Source organism: Ranitomeya imitator, chromosome 1 (genome assembly GCF_032444005.1).
Source record: "Ranitomeya imitator isolate aRanImi1 chromosome 1, aRanImi1.pri, whole genome shotgun sequence".
NCBI lineage: Eukaryota > Metazoa > Chordata > Amphibia > Anura > Dendrobatidae > Ranitomeya > Ranitomeya imitator.
Genome location: NC_091282.1, coordinates 115,570,067 through 115,589,935, shown reverse-complemented (window position 1 = coordinate 115,589,935; position 19,869 = coordinate 115,570,067). Strand labels below are relative to the sequence as shown.

Below are 19,869 nucleotides of genomic sequence, written 5' to 3'. Positions count from 1 at the left end.
AGAAAGTACCAGATCTGCCGATGCATCAGCCAGATAAGCTGCAGACCCCTGAATCATAGGAAGGGAGGATAATAACTCATTTCTCGGGGTCTTATTTTTAATCTGATCCTCCAGGCTGTCCAGCCACACCATCATAGAGCGTGCTGTACAGGTGGCTGCAATTGACGGTCTGAGAGCCCCTGCTGATGTTTCCCAGGCTCCCTTAAGAAACACATTGGCTCTCCTGTCTAGCGGGTCCTTTAAAAGTTCCCAAATCCTCAAACGGTAGTGAGGATTTCTTGGAAGCCTTAGCCACGGCTGCATCAAGTTTTGGGGCTTTATCCCATGTCGCAGATGCTGTCTCCTCAAACGGATACTTCCTCTTAAATGATGGAGGTAGAGAACCTTTCCTGTCAGGCTTTTTCCACTCTCGTGTAATGAGGGAACTTACTTTATCTACTACAGGAAAGCATCTGCGGGATTTACGGTCTAGACCTTTAAACATGACCTCCGGCATAGATCTTTCTTACGGAGTTTCCTCAATTCCTATAGTGTTATTCACTGCTTTGACGAGGCGGTCTATCCGGTCAAAGGAAAAACATGAATGACCGTACTCAGTCTCTGAGGAAGATGATTATGTATGCGAAACCTCTGACTTCAGCTCCCCTGAATCACTGTCCTCAAATTAACTTGGGGATTTAGGTTCTATTTCTCTAGACCCTCTATTTCGAGATAGGGATTTGACTGAACCCCTGAGCTCTTGCCTGAGCATCTGCCTTAGGCTGGTAACGAAATCTGGCGTCTCCTCTGCTATCAACCGCTGAATGCACGGTTTTCTTTATGTAGTCATCCGGAAGAGGTATTCCACATTCTGCACATTCTTTGTGTATAGATTTAGAGGACCGCTTTTTTCCCTGATGGATATGGAGAGAGGGAATATAAGGGGAGACACCCATCACTAAGTGAACTTTCTTGACGATCACTTACCCCTATAGTAACCGAGTAGTACCGTAGATTGCGGGGGGACCCTCTGAGCCGTTGTAACGTCCTTACAGCTTGAGGATTTTCCGGCTTTAGAACTTTGATTAGTTCTATCACCTCCAGGACAACTACTGCCACTAGATCGCCGCTGGGTGCTCACTGTTTGGGGCTTCTCCAAGGATTGACATTGCTGCTCTGACTGCAACGGTTCCTGCTCCTGAGAGTCCATTATAACATGGATAGGAAGCCTGTGGTAGCCCAAACCGAATCTTTAAGTAGGAGGCCCCTTTAGGTACCTCCCCCGGATAGGGGTCAGCAGGCCAATCCTGGTGAACTGCCTGGTATGCAGTAGATGGGAGGCCCCTCCCCACGAGACCTCACCGCCGTCGGCCCAACTCCGCCCGCCAAGCGCCGCTCCCTTATCCCAACTAACCGGCCCCCCTGCGATAGAAGCCGCTCAGCGCCCGGTTTCCGGAGTTATTCTAAAGGGCGCCACCTTATTTACCACGGTGGATGATGCGCAGTGCATGCGCAATCGCCTGCCGACGCTCTAGGCTCCGCCCCTTCTCACGCGTCACTTCCGATGCGCCCCGCTGCTCCCTGAACGCCGAACACGGCGCTTGTCACCGATACACAGCCCCCGGCCAGAGTGGAACGCCGGCGCCGCTTGTCACAGATACACAGCCCCCGGTCGGCGCCGACGCGTAGTCCCGGAGGATAGGGCCTCCCATATAGTACTCACCCGTACCTGCGGCGATGGGACACCGAAAAGACAGCACTCCCCCTGAAGGCTGCTTCTGCTCTGCTGCTGCCTACCCCCACAGCCCTCGGTGGTGCGGCACCTCCAGAACTTCGATCAGCACCAAGGAAGGGGAACTCCTGCCTCCTGGTTCGGTGTGTCGGATCTGGGTCCAAATCATCTTTCTTCACCTTCTTCAAAAAGGTATGTCTGCAGGGTCCCCTGTCAGAGACAGGAAACCAACTGATGCGGGAGAGAAGTGCCGCCCTTTTATCTCTGTAGGTTTCCGGTCCCTGAAGGGTGGATCCCCTCTCTCGTTGGTGCTGTCATGGCGACTGAATAAAAAGAGGTTAGATAATACTCACCTGGGCGGGCGGTCCGAACCGGTGGGCGTCGCGGTCCGGGGCCTCCCATCTTCATAGGATGATGTCCTCTTCTGGTGTTCTTGCCGCGGCTCTGGCGCAGGTGTACTTTGTCTGCCCTGTTGAGGGCAGAGCAAAGTACTGTAGTGCGCAGGTGCCGGGAAAGGTCAGAGAGGCCCAGCGCCTGCCCACTACAGTACTTTGCTCTGCCCTCAACAGGGCAGACAAAGTACGCCTGCACCGCAGCATGAAGAGCAGAAGAGGACGTCATCTGATGAAGATGGGAGGCACCGGACCGCGATACCCATCGGACTGGACCGGGACCGCCCCAGCGTGAGTATAATCTAACCTCTTTTTCTCATCTTTTAGGATACATCGGGGGCTTATCTACAGCATTACAGAATGCACTACAGAATGCTGTAGATAAGCCCCTGATGCCGGTGGGCTTAGCTCACCATCCATTTTGGGGGTGACAGGTTCCCTTTAACCTTTCAGGTGCTTCACAGCAGCAGAAGCAACATGGAAGGAAAAAATGAACATTTAACTTTTTAGTCACAAAAATGATCTTTTAGCAACAATTTTTTTATTTTCCCAAGGGTAAAAGGAGAAAGTGGACCCCAAAAGTTATTGTACAATTTGTTCTGAGTACGCCGATACCAAATTTTTAGCCTCAATTTTTTCATTTTTACATGGGCAACAGGATAAAATGGATCTTAACATTTGTTGGGCAATTTCTCCTGAGTACACTGATACCTCACATATGGGGGTAAACCACTGTTTGGGCACACGGCAGAGCTCGGAAGGAGAGGAGCGCCATTTGACTTTTTGAATGAAAAATTAGCTCCAATTGTTACCGGACACCATGTCGCGTCTGGAGAGCCTCTGATGTGCCTAAACATTGGAGCTCCCCCACAAGTGACCCCATTTTGGAAACTAGACCTCCCAAGGAACTAATCTAGATGTGCGATGAGCACTTTGAACCCCCAAGTGCTTCACAGAAGTTTATAACGCAAAGCTGTGAAAATAAAAAATCATTTTTCTTTCCTCAAAAATTATTTTTTAGCCCACAATTTTTTATTTTCACAAGAGTAACAGGAGAAATTGGACCCCAAAAGTTGTTGTCCAGTTTGTCCTGAGCACGCCAATACCCTATATGTGGGGGGAAACCACTATTTGGGCACACGTCAGAGCTCAGAAGGGAAGTAGTGACGTTTTGGAATGCAGACGTTGATGGAATGGTCTGCGGGCACCATGTTACATTTGCAGAGCCCCTGATGTGCCTAAACAGTAGAAACCCCCACAAGTGACCCCATTTTGGATACTAGACCCCCCAACAAACTTATCTAGATGTGTGGTGAGCACTTTGAACCCCCAAGTGCTTCACAGAAATTTATAACGCAGAGCCGTGAAAATAAATCATTTTTTTCCCCACAAAAATAAGTTTTCAGACCCTATTTTTTTATTTTCCCAAGGGTAACAGGAGAAATTAGACCCCCAAAGTTGTTGTGCAATTTTTCCTGAGTATGCTTGTGCCCAATATGTTTGGGTAAACCACTGTTTGGGCGCACATCGGGGCTCGGAAGGGAGGGAGCACCGTTTGATTTTTTGAACGCAAGATTGGCTGGAATCAATGGTGGCGCCATGTCGCGTTTTGAGACCCCTGATGTGCCTAAACAGTGGAAACCCCCAAATCTAACTCCATCACAACCCTACCCTAATCCCAACTATAGCCATAACCCCAATCATAACCCTAACTCCAACACAACTCTAACCACAACCCTAATCCCAACCCTAACCTCAACCCTAATCCCAACCCTAACCACAAGCCTAACCCTAACCCCAGCACACCCCTAACACAAATCTTAACCCTATTCCAACCCTAACCCTAATTCCAACCCCAACTCTAATTCCCTAACCCTAAGGCTATGTGCCCACATTTCGGATTCGTGTGAGGATTTTTCCGCACAGTTTTTGAAAGATCCACAGGTAAAACGCACTGCGGATTTCACCTGCGGATTCCTATTGAGGAACAAGCGTAAAACCCTGCAGAATCCACACAAAGAATTGACATGCTGCGGAAACACCAGGGTTACTTACTGGTAACAGGTTTTTCCGGAACCCATGACGGCACACCTGAGAGAGGGGATCCGCCCAGCCAGGACAGGAAACCCTACTGAAAATAAAAGGGCGGTACCTCTCCCTCGCTTCAGTTGGTTTTCAGAGCATGAGAGGCCCCCCTGGTTAGTACACATGGCAATCCAACACCACATCATATTAACTAAAAAAGCACCCAAAACAATACTGCACACCGAAAGGGTGATAAAGGGGGGGGAATATACAGGTGCCGTCATGGGTTCCGGAAAAACCTGTTACCAGTAAGTAACCCTGGTGTTTTCCCTTCCCCCATGACGGCACACCTGAGAGACTTTTGTAGAATGAAACCTTAGGGAGGGACCACCGCTTGGAGTACCCTTCTACCAAAGGTTAGGTCAGCAGAGGAGGAAAGGTCTAGCCGGTAGTGCTTGAAAAAAGTTGAGGGTGAGGACCAGGTAGCGGCCTTGCAAATTTGATCAATTGATACCTCAGCCTTTTCCGCCCAGGAGGTAGCCATGGCTCTGGTAGAGTGAGCCTTGATGCCTTCAGGAACCGGAGTGCCACCCGCAGAGTAGGATAAACTAATGGCCTCCCTAATCCATCTAGCAATAGTACTTTTAGCTACCCCACACCCTCTTTTGCTACCCTGAAAGGCTATGAATAGGGTTTGGTCTTTCCTCCACTGACTAGTCATAGATATGTACTGTAACATAGATCTTCTCACATCTAGCATGTGGAACTTTTGTTCCCCTGGATTTTTGGGATTACTACAGAAAGATGGTAAGGTAATCTCTTGACTCCTATGGAACTTTTGAACCACCTTGGGGAGATAAGCCGGGTCCGGTCTTAGAACGATCCTGTCATCAAAAACCTGAGTATAAGGAGGGGATATTGACAGGGCTTGCAAATCACTTACCCTACGTGCCGATGTTAGGGCTACTAGAAGAACTGTTTTAAGGGTAAGTAATTTAGGTGATAACTCCTGTAAGGGCTCGAACGGGTGTTTAGTTAGAGCTTCTAAGACCAAATTTAGATCCCAAGGAGGGATTTTTGGGATAACGACCGGCCGAGATCTACTGCAAGATTTTATGAATCATGAAACCCATCTATTTAAGGCAAGATTACAGTTATACAGGGCCCCCAAGGCTGAAACCTGAACTTTAAGGGTGCTGGTTGCTAACCCAAGATGTAATCCTGCTTGCAGAAATTCTAGGATAGGACCCACTGGAGCCACCTCCCCCAATGGTTCACCCAGGAAGTCAAGAAATTTTTTCCATGTCCTACCATAGATTCTAGAAGTTATGGGTTTTCTGCTTTTCAACAGGGTGGAGATTAAACCTGGTGAGAATCATGGTGAGAATCCATGGCGACTTAGTAACGCCCTCTCAAATTCCAGGCTGCCAGATAGAAGCCCTTCACCTGAGAGTGGGTTACTGGGCCCTGGGTTAGTAGGTCCGGAATTTCTGGCAAAATCCATGGATCTGTTAACGACATCTGTCTTAGAAGGGAGAACCATGGTCTCCTTGGCCAAAATGGAGCTATGAGGATAATCCTCGCCTGATCCTCTCTGATCTTCCGGATCACAGCTGGGATCATCACTATCGGGGGGGAATGCGTAGGCCAGAGAAAACTTCCAAGGTATTAGTAGGGCATCTACTGCGAAGGGATGTTCTCTTGGATTCAAGGAGCAGAATTTTCTGACTTTTTTGTTGTGAGAATTGGCAAACAAGTCTATTTCTGGTGAGCCCCAGGCTTGGACTATTTGCTGAAATATCTGGGGGTTTAAGGACCAATCCCCCTGTCTTAAGCCTCTGCGACTCAGGAAGTCTGCTTGAGTGTTTTCTATGCCCCTGATGTGTAGTGCCGACAGAGATAACAGGTGTTGTTCCGCCAGTTGGCAGAGGAGTTTTGACGCATTCATGAGGCCTTTGGACCTCGTTCCTCCCTGATGATTGACATACGCCCACCACTGCTCGATTGTCTGTTAGGATTCGAGTATGGCGACCCTGGAGTAAAGGGAGAAAATGTCTTAGGGCTTTCTCCACTGCCCATAGCTCTTTTTCGTTTGATCCATAGTTGTTTTCTCTTATGGACCAGGTACCTTGTACAGAGTGAGATCTCAGATGAGCTCCCCAACCTGTACCGCTTGCGTCGGTCGTGATGATGTCTATGACCGGATTTTTCCACCGGACCCCCTTTGTCAGGTGGTGTTCTACAGTCCACCAAGCTAGGGAATCCCTTACGCTCAGGGAGAGACATAGATTTCCTTCTAAATGCCCTCTTAACAGTCTTTGAGCTGAGAGAACTTCCCACTGTAGTTGTCTTAGGTGGAATTGTGCCCATTCTACTGCCGGTATACACGATGTTAATGAGCCTAGAAGGGACATCGCCTTTCTGAGAGTCATTGCGGGTTGACGTATTGCTGTACTGGTCAGGTTTATTATCTTGTCCACTTTGTTTTGTGGAAGGAGGCAGAGCTGACGCTCGGAGTCCAGTATTAACCCCAGGAAGGACTGTATTTTTACTGGCAGTAGTCTGGATTTGGGGATGTTTATTATCCAACCCAGCTCCATTAGAGTTGATGTTACCACTGATATTTGATGAGTGCAGTGGGACTCTGACCTCCCTATTACCAGGAAATCGTCCAGATATGGGACAATTACTACATCCCGGGACCGGAGGTATGACATCACTTCCACCATCACTTTGGTGAAAACTCTGGGGGCTGTAGACAGGCCGAATGGAAGAGCTGTATATTGAAAATGCTTTACCTGATTTTGAATATAGAGAGCTACCCTCAAGTATTTCCGATATTCCTGATGTATTGGTATATGGTAGTAAGCATCCTTTAAGTCTATTACTGCCATGAAGCAGTGCTGGAAGAGAAGTTTTATGGTCGTGTTTATAGACTCCATCTTGAAAGTGTAGTTCTCTATGGATTGGTTGAGCTTTCTTAGATTTATAATAGTTCTCCAAGAACCATCCGGTTTTTGGATCAAGAAGAGGGGGGAGTAAAACCCCTCTCCTTCTTCCTGAACCGGGACCTCCTGAAGAACATTTTTGTGGACAAGTCCCAAGATCTCGGTTTCTAGGGCAGATTGTTCCTGCTGAGACTTCCGTCGGGGAGTTATTATGAAGTTTCGTCTGGGAGGACAGACGAATTTTATTTTTAGGCCGTCTCTGATGATGTTCGTGACCCAGATACTGGGGGAGATATTTACCCAGGCCGGAAAGAAGAGGGAGAGTCTTCCTCCCACTTCTGGCGTAATGTCATTGGGAGGATTTTTTTGCCGATGTGGAGGGCCCTTTAAACATATAGCCCGATCCTCTTTTATCTCTAAAGTCCCAATTTTTCCTCTCCCCTGGGGGGCGACCTCTATTATATCTTCTCCTCCGAAAAAAAGGTTTTTTAGGATCTTTAGGGATGTTGGGAAAACCTTTCTTCTTATCTCCTGCATGTTCCAGGATGTCTTCAAGTTTTTTACCGAAGAGAAGTTGGCCGTCACATGGGATAGAACACAGTTTGTGTTTACATGGCAAATCCCCCGGGCAACCTTTGAGCCAGAGGGCTCTTCTTGCCGCGTTGGACAAACCCGTGGCTCTAGCTGTTAGTCTTGCGGAATCCGCAGAAGAGTCTGCCAAAAAAGCTGCTGCTCCTTGTAGCAAAGAAATATTTGCAAGGATGTCAGTTCTGGGTACTTTGTTTTTCAGTTGATCTTCTACCTGATGTAGCCAGACCATTAGGGCACGGGCCATACATGTTCCCGCAATCGCCGGCTTAAGGCCCCCCGCTGAGGCTTCCCAGATGTGTCTCAGGAAACTATCTGCTTTTTAATCAAGCGGGTCTTTGAGAACACCAGAGTCCTCTAACGGAAGGGATGATTTTTTTAAACATTTGGCTACTGCCCCGTCAATCTTAGGGATTTTCTCCCAGGACTCAGAGTCTTTATCCTCAAAAGGATATCTCCTTTTGGATGAAGAGGGCAAGGAACCCATTTTTTCAGGCTTTTTCCACTCTTTGTCAATTAATGCTTTTATTTTTGCATTAACTGGAAACGTGCGTTTCCTTTTCTCTTCTAGGCCACCAAACATGACATCTTCTAGTGACCTAGGTGTCTTCTCCTCTTTAAGCCCCATTGCAGATCTAACTGCTTTGACCAGTTTATCTACGTCCTCAGTTGGGAAACATGGACGACCTCCTGAATCACTGTCTGAGGAGGAATCTGAAGACTGGACAGAGGCCGAGGAGGTAGAGGGAGACCGGGATGTTTTATGACTCCCCTGTCTCTGAGAGGCATCTGAGTCTGTGGACGCCTTACGGCTTCTCCTTCTTGGTTCGCTAAGGGCCAATTTTAAGGAGTCTTTTATTTCAGCCTGTATTATGGCTTTTAGGCTAGTGGCAAAATTAGGGGTCTCTTCTTGTATGGTTTTCGTAATGCAGTCAGCACAGAGATCCTTCTGCCACTGAACTGCAAGCGGGTTTCTACAAAGGGCACACTCTCGGTTCTTTGTTTTACCAACCGCTTTCTTGGACCCCTAGTGATCAAAACAGACAAAAATGGACCCTGTTACCATAAGGGTTACATTCATGTAGATCACTCACCACCACCGACAATCAAGGGTACCGATTTTGGAGGCTGGACAGATGCACGTGAAGCGTCCCTCCTGGACGCTGACGAATCCTGCCGGACAGAGCGACTGCTGTTCCTACCACTTGAGCGGCTGCTCTTGGTATGCTGGTGGCTCGGCAAGGCATCTGGTGAGAGCTCCATTTGCTGCTGCTGCTGCTGTGAAGGCGGCTGCTGCTGCTGCTCCTGTTGTCCTACTTCCATGGTGAAGTTTATGGACATGAGCGCGTCTTCTGTGGTCTAACCCCCTTTTATGGGGCCCAAATTAACCCCCTCCCACCGGCCGGCGTTCTCATCATGGGCGCCGCCATCTTGGATCCGGCGCCTGCCCCCGACGTCACGCGGGCACGCCCATTCCCAGCATGCCTTGCGCGTGACGTCAGACGAGCGACCCGGAAGCGGCCACCGCACCTGGACGCCGGCAGAGAGGGGAGGGCGGCGTGGCAGCCATGGAAGGGAACACAGCCCTCTGACCATGCTGCTCAACGCCCGCAGAGACCCGGAGGACCTGCGGACGGTGCTTCCAGACCCCCGAACCCAACGCACAGGCGCTGCCTGTTCTTCCACGCCGGGACGGGACCTGGGTAAGTGAACCGCCGTGTTCAGTAAGAGGGTCCCTGTCAGGACAGGAAACCCAACTGAAGCGAGGGAGAGGTACCGCCCTTTTATTTTCAGTAGGGTTTCCTGTCCTGGCTGGGCGGATCCCCTCTCTCAGGTGTGCCGTCATGGGGGAAGGGAAAAATACAATGCAGCTTTTCCGCGCGGTATTTTCTGCACCATGGGCACAGCGGATTTGGTTTTCATGGTACTGTAAACGTGATGGAAAACTGCTACAAATCCGCAGCGGCCAATCCGCTGCGGATCTGCAGCCAAATCCGCACCGTGTGCACATAGCCTAATTCTGACCCTAACCCTATTTCTGACCCTAGTTCTAACCCTAACCCTAGTGGAAAAATAAAAGTAAATATATTTTCTTTATGTTATTATTGTCCCTACCTATGGGGGTGATAAAGGGGGGGGGGGGGGTGTATTTATTATCATTTTTTTTTTTTATTTTGATCGCTGTGATAGAACCTATCACAGCGATCAAAATGTACCTGGAACGAATCTGCCGGCAGAGTCTGCGCCCGCTATTTTGGAAGATGGCGGCGCCCATGGAGAAGACGGACGGACACCGGAGCTCGGTAAGTACAGGGGGGTGGGATCGGAGCACGGGGGGAGTGGACAGGAGGACGGAGGGGAGCAGAGGACAGGACGGAGGACGGCTGCGGTGGATCGGTGGCGGGGGCAGATCGCGGTCTCCAGCTATGGCCGATGATATTGCAGCATCGGCCATGGCTGGATTGTAATATTTCACCAATTTTCATTGGTGAAATATTACAATTGCTCTGATTGAAAGAGAAACGTCACTTTCAACAGCCAATCAGAGCGATCGTAGCCATTGGGGGGTGGGGGGTTTGGGGGAGTGGAGTAAATGCACTGGAGATATAGGAAGTTCAACACATAAAATGACAAAACAAAAACATTAGTTAGCACATTTGCTGCCTTTAGACAAATTTTCGTTGCGCCTGGAGCAGAGAACTGTCTGGGTTTTTTATACTATTGGTGTCTTCTTAACCCCTTAATCCCATAAGACGTACTATCCCGTCCAGGTGACCTGGGACTTAATTCCCAGTGACGGGATAGTACGTCATATGCGATCGGCCGCGCTCACAGGGGGAGCGCGGCCGAGTGTCAGCTGCCTATCGCAGCTGACATCCGGCACTATGTGCCAGGAGCGGTCACGGACCGCTCCCGGCACATTAACCCCCGGCACACCGCGATCAAAGATGATCGCGGTGTGCCGGCGGTGCAGGGAAGCATCGCGCAGGGAGGGGGCTCCCTGCGGGCTTCCCTGAGACGATCGGTACACGGTGATGTGCTCACCGTGTACCGAACGTCTTCTCCCTGCAGTCCCCAGATCCAAAATGGCCGCCGAGCTGCATCCGGGTCCTGCAGGGAGCACTTCCGGGTCAGGATCAGGCTGCAGCTGCAGCTTTAATCCTGCCCGGCTGTATGTCAGATCACCGATCTGATAGAGTGCTGTGCACACTATCAGATCGGTGATCTGTGATGTCCCCCCCGGGACAAAGTGAAAAAGTAAAAAAAAAAAAAATTTCCACACGTGTAAAAAAAAAAATAAAAAAAAAAAATCCTAAATAAAGAAGAAAAAAAAATATATATTATTCCCATAAATACATTTCTTTATCTAAAAAAAAAACAAAAAAACAATAAAAGTACATATATTTAGTATCGCCGCGTCCGTAACGACCCGACCTATAAAACTGGCCCACTAGTTAACCCCTTCAGTGAACACCGTAAGAAAAAAAAAAAAAAAACGAGCCAAAAAACAACGCTTTATTATCATAACGCTGAACAAAAAGTGGAATAACACGCGATCAAAAAGACGGATATAAATAACCATAGTATCTCTGAAAACGTCATCTTGTCCCGCAAAAAACGAGCCGCCATATAGCATCATAACCAAAAAAAAAAAAAAAAGTTATAGTCCTCAGAATAAAGCGATGCCAAAATAATTATTTTTTCTATAAAATAGCTTTTATCGTATAAAAGCGCCAAAACATAAAAAAAAAAAAAAAATATATAAATGAGGTATCGCTGTAATCGTACTGACCCGAAGAATAAAACTGCTTCATCAATTTTACCAAACGCGGAACGGTATAAACGCCTCCCCCAAAAGAAATTCATGAATAGCTGGTTTTTGGTCATTCTGCCTCACAAAAAAAAAAAAAATCGGAATAAAAAGCGATCAAAAACTGTCACGTGTCCGAAAATGTAACCGATAAAAACGTCAACTCGTCCCGCAAAAAACAAGACCTCACATGACTGTGGACCAAAATATGGAAAAATTATAGGTCTCAAAATGTGGAGATGCAAAAACTTTTTTGCTATAAAAAGCGTCTTTTAGTGTGTGAAGGCTGCCAATCATAAAAATCCGATATAAAAAACGCTATAAAAGTAAATCAAACAGACAGCGTTGCATGGCGAAAATGTCACAATTAACGCCGTGCAACGGGTCCGTTAGCACACCCATTGACAGCAATGTGATTTTCGGGTGTAGCGCATCGCTAGAGCGTGCCATTTTCGGCTCGCGCTAGCAAGGTGCCGTTCTTTTGTGGCGCGCCTCGGACGCTGCTCGCAGCGTCCGCGGCGCGCCCGAGGTCCGATCCCCGATCTTCCAGAGCGGGGACGTTAACGCGACCACTAAACACGACACCTAAAAAGACATTGCGTTAGCGCAATCCGCTAGCGCTAAACGGATTTCCCTAACGCAATGTGAACCTAGCCTTAGGGAAAAATAATAAAATTAAAAAAAAATTTATTTATTTCCATTTTCCCATTAGGGTTAGGGCTAGGGTTAGGGCTAGGATTATATTTACGGTTGGGATTAGGGTTGGGATTAGAATTAGGGGTGTGTCAGGGTTAGGTGTGTGGTTAGGGCTACAGTTGGGATTAGGGTTAGGGGTGTGTCAGGGTTAGAGGTGTGGTTAGGGTTACAGTTGGGATTAGGGTTAGGGGTGCGTTTGGATTAGGGTTTCATTTATAATTGGGGGGTTTCCTCTGTATAGGCACATCAGGGGCTCTCCAAACGTGACATGGCGTCCGATCTCAATTCCAGCCAATTCTGCATTGAAAAAGTAAAACAGTGCTCCTTCACTTCCGAGCTCTCCCGTGCGCCCAAACAGGTGTTTACCCCAACATATGGGGTATCATCGTACTCGAGACAAATTGGACAACAACTTTTTGGGTCCAAGTTCTCTTGTTATCCTTGGGAAAATAAAAATTTGGGGGGCTAAAAATCATTTTTGTGGGAAAAAAAAAAGGATTTTTTATTTTCACGGCTCTGCGTTGTAAACTGTAGTGAAACACTTGGGGGTTCAAAGTTTTCACAACACATCTAGATAAGTTCCGTGGGAGGTCTAGTTTCCAATATGAGGTCACTTGTGGGGGGTTTGTACTGTTTGGGTACATCAGGGGCTCTCCAAATGCAACGTGACTCCTGCAGACCAATCCATCTAAGTCTGCATTCCAAATGGCGCTCCTTCCCTTCCGAGCTCTGCCATGCGCCCAAACAGTGGTTCTCCCCCCACATATTGGGTATCAGCGTACTCAGGACAAATTGGACAACAACTTTTGGGGTCCAATTTATTCTGTTACCCTTGTGAAAATACAAAACTGGGGGCTAAAAAATAATTTTTGCGAAAAAAATTTTTTTTAATTTAACGGCTCTGCGTTATAAACTGTAGTGAAACACTTGGAGGTTCAAAGCTCTCAAAACACATCTAGATAAGTTCCTTAGGGGGTCTAGTTTCCAAAATGGTGTCACTTGTGGGGGGTTTTAATGTTTAGGCACATCAGGGGCTCTCCAAACCAACATGGTGTCCCATCTTAATTCCAGTCAATTTTGCATTGAAAAGTCAAATGGCGCTCCTTCCCTTCCGAGCTCTGCTATGCGCCCAAAAAGTGGTTTACCCCCACATATGGGGTATCGTCGCACTCAGGACAAATTGCACAACAACTTTTGTGGTCTAATTTCTTCTCTTACCCTTGGGAAAATAAAAAATTGGTGGCGAAAAGATCATTTTTGTGAAAAAATATGATTTTTTATTTTTACGGCTCTGCATTATAAACTTCTGTGAAGCACTTGTTGGGTCAAAGTGCTCACCACACCTCTAGATAAGTTCCTTAAGGAGTCTACTTTCCAAAATGGTGTCACTTGTGGGGATTTCAATGTTTAGGCACATCAGGGGCTCTCCAAACGCAACATGGCATCTCATCTCAATTCCAGTCAATTTTGCATTGAAAAGTAAAATGGCGCTCCTTCCCTTATGAGCTCTGCCATACGCCCAAACAATGGTTTACACCCATATATGGGGTATCAGCGTACTCAGGACAAATTGGACAACAATTTTTGAGGTCCAATTTCTTCTCTTACTCTTGGGAAAATAAAAAATTGGGGGCGAAAAGATCATTTTTGTGAAAAAATATGATTTTTTATTTTTACGGCTCTGCATTATAAACTTCTGTGAAGCAATTGGTGGGTCAAAGTGGTCACCACACATCTAGATAAGTTCCTTAGGGTGTCTACTTTCCAAAATGGTGTCACTTGTGGGGGGTTTCAATGTTTAGGCACATGAGGGGCTCTCCAAACGCAACATGGCGTCCCATCTCAATTCCTGTCAATTTTGCATTGAAAAGTCAAATGGCGCTCCTTTCTTTCCGAGCTCTGCCATGCGCCCAAACAGTGGTTTACCCCCACATATGGGGTATCAGCGTACTCAGTACAGATTGTACAACAACGTTTGGCATCCATTTTATCCTCTTACCCTTGGTAAAATAAAACAAATTGGAGCTGAAATAAATTTTGTGTGAAAAAAAGTTAAATATTCATTTTTATTTAAACATTCCAAAAATTCCTGTGAAACCCCTGAAGGGTTAATAAAACTTCTTGAATGTGGTTTTGAGCACCTTGAGGGGTGCAGTTTTTAGAATGGTGTCACACTTGGGTATTTTCTATCATATAGACCCCTCAAAATGACTTCAAATGAGATGTGGTCCCTAAAAAAAAAAAAATGGTGTTGTAAAAATGAGAAATTGCTGGTCAACTTTTAATCCTTATAACTCCCTAACAAAAAAAAATTTTGGTTCCAAAATTGTGCTGATGTAAAGTAGACATGTGGGAAATGTTACTTATTAAGTATTTTGCGTGACATATCTCTGTGAGTTAAGGGCATAAAAATTTAAAGTTGGAAAATTGCGAAATTTTCTAAATTTTCGCCAAATTTCCGTTTTTTTCACAAATAAACGCAAGTTATATCGAATAAATGTTACCACTAAAATGAAGTACAATATGTCACGAGAAAACAATGTCAGAATCGCCAAGATCCGTTGAAGCGTTCCAGAGTTATAACCTCATAAAGGGACAGTGGTCAGAATTGTAAAAATTGGCCCGGTCATTAACGTGCAAACCACCCTCGGGGCTTAAGGGGTTAAAGCCCACATACACATTAGACTAATGTCGGCTGAACCCTCCAATATTAGAGGGTTCGGATGACAGCATGAAGCATATGAGGGGGCCGGCCGACCGATTGTTGGGAGAGATGTCATTCAGATATGTCCAATCTTGGTCAGTAGATTGCATTGTTCCCACTAAAATAAAGGCCCCTTCACATTAAGCGACGCTGCAGCGATACCGACAACGATCCGGATCGCTGCAGCGTCGCTGTTTGGTCGCTGGAGAGCTGTCACACAGACCGCTCTCCAGCGACCAACGATCCCGAGGTCCCCCGTAACCAGGGTAAACATCGGGTAACTAAGCGCAGGGCCGCGCTTAGTAACCCGATGTTTACCCTGGTTACCATGCTAAAAGTAAAAAAAAACAAACACTACATACTTACCTACAGCCGTCTGTCCTCCAGCGCTGTGCTCTGCTTCTCTGCTCTCCTCCTGTACTGTCTGGGAGCCGGAAAGCAGAGCGGTGACGTCACCGCTCTGCTTTCCGGTTCACAGACAGTACAGGAGGAGAGCAGAGCACAGCGCTGGAGGACAGACGGCTGTAGGTAAGTATCTAGTGTTTGTTTTTTTTTACTTTTAGCATGGTAACCAGGGTAAACATCGGGTTACTAAGCGCGGCCCTGCGCTTAGTTACCCGATGTTTACCCTGGTTACCAGTGGAGACATCGCTGGATTGGTGTCACACACGCCGATCCAGCGATGTCAGCAGGAGTCCAGCGACGAAATAAAGTTCTGGACTTTATTCAGCGACCAACGATCTCCCAGCAGGGGCCTGATCGTTGGTCGCTGTCACACATAACGATTTCATTAACGATATCGTTGCTACGTCACAAATAGCAACGATATCGTTAACGATATCGTTATGTGTGAAGGTACCTTAAGGCTATATTCACACTTTGCGGATTTTGCTGCGGATCTGCAGCGGATTTGACCGCTGCGGATCCGCAGCAGTTTCCCATGAGTTTACATTTCAATGTAAACCTATGGGAAACAAAAAACGCTGTGCACATGCTGCAGAAAAATCCGCGCGGAAACGCTGCGGATTACATTCCGCAGCATGTCACTTCTTTTCTGCGGATTTTCAGCTGCTCCAATAGAAAACTGCAGTTGAAAATCCGCAGAAGAAAACGCAGTAAAAACCGCGATGGGTTTTCACTGCGGATTTTGCTATTCCGCTGCGGAAAAATCCGCAGTGGAATCTGCAAAGTGTGCACATAGCCTAAGTCAACTGGCCGCTTTCTCAGAACACAGGAGTGCTCAGTCGAGAGAGCGCATGGATGTATGGAAGAGTTGACTGAACAATAATCTGAAGCATCAACCAGCCACAGCCTTCTAAAGTTTATAGCCAGGCTTAGGACAGTCAATCTAGACCAAACTGGTGGGGATTAGTAATGAGCGAATATACTCGAGATTTCCCGGGCACACTCGGGGGTCCTCCAAGTATTTTTTAGTGCTCGAGATTTACTTTTCCTCACCGTAGCTGAATGATTTACATCTGTTAGCCAGCATAAGTACATGTGGGGATTCCCTTGCAACCAGGCAACCCCCACATGTACTTATGCTGGCTAACAGATGTAAATCATTCAGCTGCAGCAAGAAAAACTAAATCACTAAAAAATACTCGGAGACCCCCTGCCCCGAGCGTGCTCTGGAAATCTCGAGCAACGAGTATATTCGCTCATCACTAGTGGGAATCTTAATGCCAGCACTCACACCAACCTGCTGGGCAAAGACACCTTGATAAGCACTAAATCCTCTGATGGTCTAAAGGTACCGTCACACTAAAGCGACGCTGCAGCGATACCGACAACGATGTCGATCGCTGCAGCGTCGCTGTTTGGTCGCTGGAGAGCTGCCACACAGACCGCTCTCCAGCGACCAACGATCCCGAGGTCTCCGGTAACCAAAGTAAACATCGGGTTACTAAGCGCAGGGCCGCACTTAGTAACCCGATGTTTACCATGGTTACCAGAGTAAACGTTAAAAAAACAAACACTACATACTTACCTTCAGCTGTCTGTCCTCCGGCGGTCTGCTTTCCTCTGCACTGTCAGCGCCGGTCAGCCGGAAAGCTGAGCGGTGACGTCACTGCTGTGCTTTCCGGCGCTGACACAGGATGCAGGAGGAGTGCAGAGAAGCAGAGCGCCGGGGACAGACAGTTGAAGGTAAGTATGTAGTGTTTGTTTTTTTAACGTTTACGCTGGTAACCAGGGTAAACATCGGGTTACTAAGCGCGGCCCTGCGCTTAGTAACCCGATGTTTACCCTGGTTACCAGTGAAGACATCGCTGGATCGGCGTCACACACGCCGTTTCAGCGATGTCCACGGGAGATCCAGTGACGAAATAAAGTTCTGGACTTTCCTCAGCGACCAACGATCTCCCAGCAGGGGCCTGATCGTTGGTCGCTGTCACACATAACGATTTCATTAACGATATCGTTGCTACGTCACAAAAAGCAACAATATCGTTAACGATATCATTATGTGTGACGGTACCTTTACATCGCTGAGATAAAGATCATTTATGGCTGATCAGTCCCCAGATTTCACAATATAAGCTGCATAAATTAATAAATAGGTTTCAAACTTGAAATCTACTTGCAAGCCCATGTCAGAAAGACTGTAAAATCCGGTTTGAAAATATTTGTCTGATATTAGAATACGCGGATTGCACTGCTAGCCTCACTAGACACGAGCGAATGTCTTCGGATCACTTCTTAATCGGCTCGCTAATAGCGCTTACCGAACAGCTGCAGCGGGAACCCGGATACCTGGAGCGCTCCCGATAATCAGCTGTCCAGCGCCGCAGCTGCATGTGTCACAGCTGTGCGACAGTCACAACACACAGGCTCTCCATGCATGTGCTGTGACTGTCACACAGCTGTGACACATGCAGCTGCCTCTTAAAAAAAAAACAACAGGTAAATGTAATCCAAAACTGCCCATAGCAACCAGTCACAACACAGCTTTCATTCAGTTTTCTAGCTCTAAAAAATAAGAGATGTGCTGTGATTGCTTACCGGAGTGGCCATTCACATAGTAGCTTTCATGTTTTCATGTGTAGAATGCGACATGAAAGCAGCACGGTGATTGGTTGCTATGGGTAACAGAGGCAGTTAGGCAGGAGTCTCGTCACACGGCATCACGTTATAGACGCAGATTACACCCGAGACGGCACTGATGGAGACGAATGAGCAGCGGATAATAACGTGCGGCAGATACGTGACAGGGGACGTGTTCCGGTTCGGACACGTTACTGTAGCGTCTGTTACTGGCAGGGGCGACTCAGAGTCACTCGCACGCCTGTCCACTCCACTCACCGCTTCACTACGCCGGTCTTGATCTTTATTTGCCTCACCCGTGGGTCCGCCATCTTTTACCAGGGTTTTAGTAATGCAAGCGCGATACCGTCCCTAGCGAGGCCACCGAGCATGCGCAGTACGCACAGTTACGGCCGGGCTGTATAACGTGACAGCGGCTGACGTCACAGGGAGGATCAGGAGCTTGTGTGCAAACTGCGCTTGCGTGCGAGGCCTTGCGGGTCGGGCTGTAGGACAGTGTGCAGGGTCCCTGCTGTGAGCGCAGTGCGTGCTGTTTAACTCTTGCAGGCCCGAGGCAATTTTTGTTTTTGTGATTTAATTTCTAATTCCTCCTTCCAAAAGCAAAAACCCCTTTTTTTAATTTCTCAGTCGTCATAACTACGAGGCTTGTGTTATGCGAGACGAGCTGTAGTTTAGAAGACGCCATTCACTTTCTTTGCCATATAGTGTACTGAAAAAAAGGGGAAAAGTCTAGGAAAAAAAAATGCAATTCTGTCATTTTTTTCTTGAATTTTTCATTTCCGGCGTTCATTGCGGAATAAGGCTGTGTTCACACGTTCTGTTTTTTTCGCGGTTTTTCCCGATAAAAACGCTATAAAACCGCAAAAAAAAAAACGCATACAATAAGCATCCCATCATTTAGAATGAATTCCGCATGTTTTGTGCACATGATGCGTTTTTTTCCGCAAAAAAAACGCATCAGGCACAAAATCCGGACATGCTCTATCTTTTTGCGGTTTTTCTGCGGATTTCCCACTCCAAAATGCATTTGGAAGTGTCCGGAAAAAAACGCTGCAAAAACGCGTCAAAACCGCTGCAAAAACGCGTCAAAACACGCATGCGGTTTTCTTGCGGATTTCATGCAGAAAATGTCCGGTTTTTCACAGGAATTTTCTGCATGAATTCCTGAACGTGTGCACATAGCCTAAAAGTGACCAGGTCACATGATTCTCCAGGACACAGCAAGCACCAGGAGCCCAAACTTGTAGTTTTTAAAAAAATTTTTTATTAACTTAACCCCTTAAGGACCGAGACACATTGTAGGTTAATGAGCGGGCCTCATTTTTCCGATTCTGACCACTGTCCCTTTATGTGGAGGTTCATGACATTGTCCTTCATGGTACTGGTAAATTTTGGTCGATATAACTTATGTTTCTTTATAAAAAAAATATCGAACATTTGACAAAAAAATTAGAAACTGTCACAATATTTAAACTTTACATTTTTATGCCCTTAAATCAGAGCTGTGTCACACAAAATAAATAACTACCGTTTCCCCCACATCTGCTTCACATTTGCATCATTTTATAAACATTTTTTTTTATTAGGAAGTAGTGTTGAGCATTCCGATACCGCAAGTATCGGGTATCGGCCGATATTTGCGGTATCGGAATTCCGATACCGAATTCCGATACTTCCCGCGTATCGGATACCGGAATCGGAAGCTCCCAGAATTCAAATTGAACGCAGCAGCCAATGAGGAATGATTGGAAGTGTGGGCACATCCTGTTTAGCATGGTGGGCATGTAAGTACTGGCAAGGCTGTGATTGGCTGCTGAAATGATGTCACTCTGCACTATAAAAAACGCTGCCGCCATTTTGCGCTCACTCTGCTGTGATTTCAGTTAGGGACAGGACGCTGTGTTCTAACTGAGGGCCAGTTGAGATAGCTAATTGCTTTATTTTCCTTT

General features: G+C 47.0%; 1 protein-coding gene across 1 annotated transcript in view; it reads right to left on the bottom strand.

The window, feature by feature from the left end:
* The window catches only part of TBCA (tubulin folding cofactor A), a 70,379-nt gene extending 52,055 nt beyond the window's left edge, over positions 1–18,324 (bottom strand). The window contains exon 1 of the mRNA XM_069749961.1: positions 18,179–18,324. Coding sequence (XP_069606062.1) covers positions 18,179–18,231 — 53 coding nt within the window. The 5' untranslated portion in view covers positions 18,232–18,324. The remainder of the gene's footprint in view (positions 1–18,178) is intronic.
* Between the last annotated feature and the right edge of the window lie 1,545 nt (positions 18,325–19,869).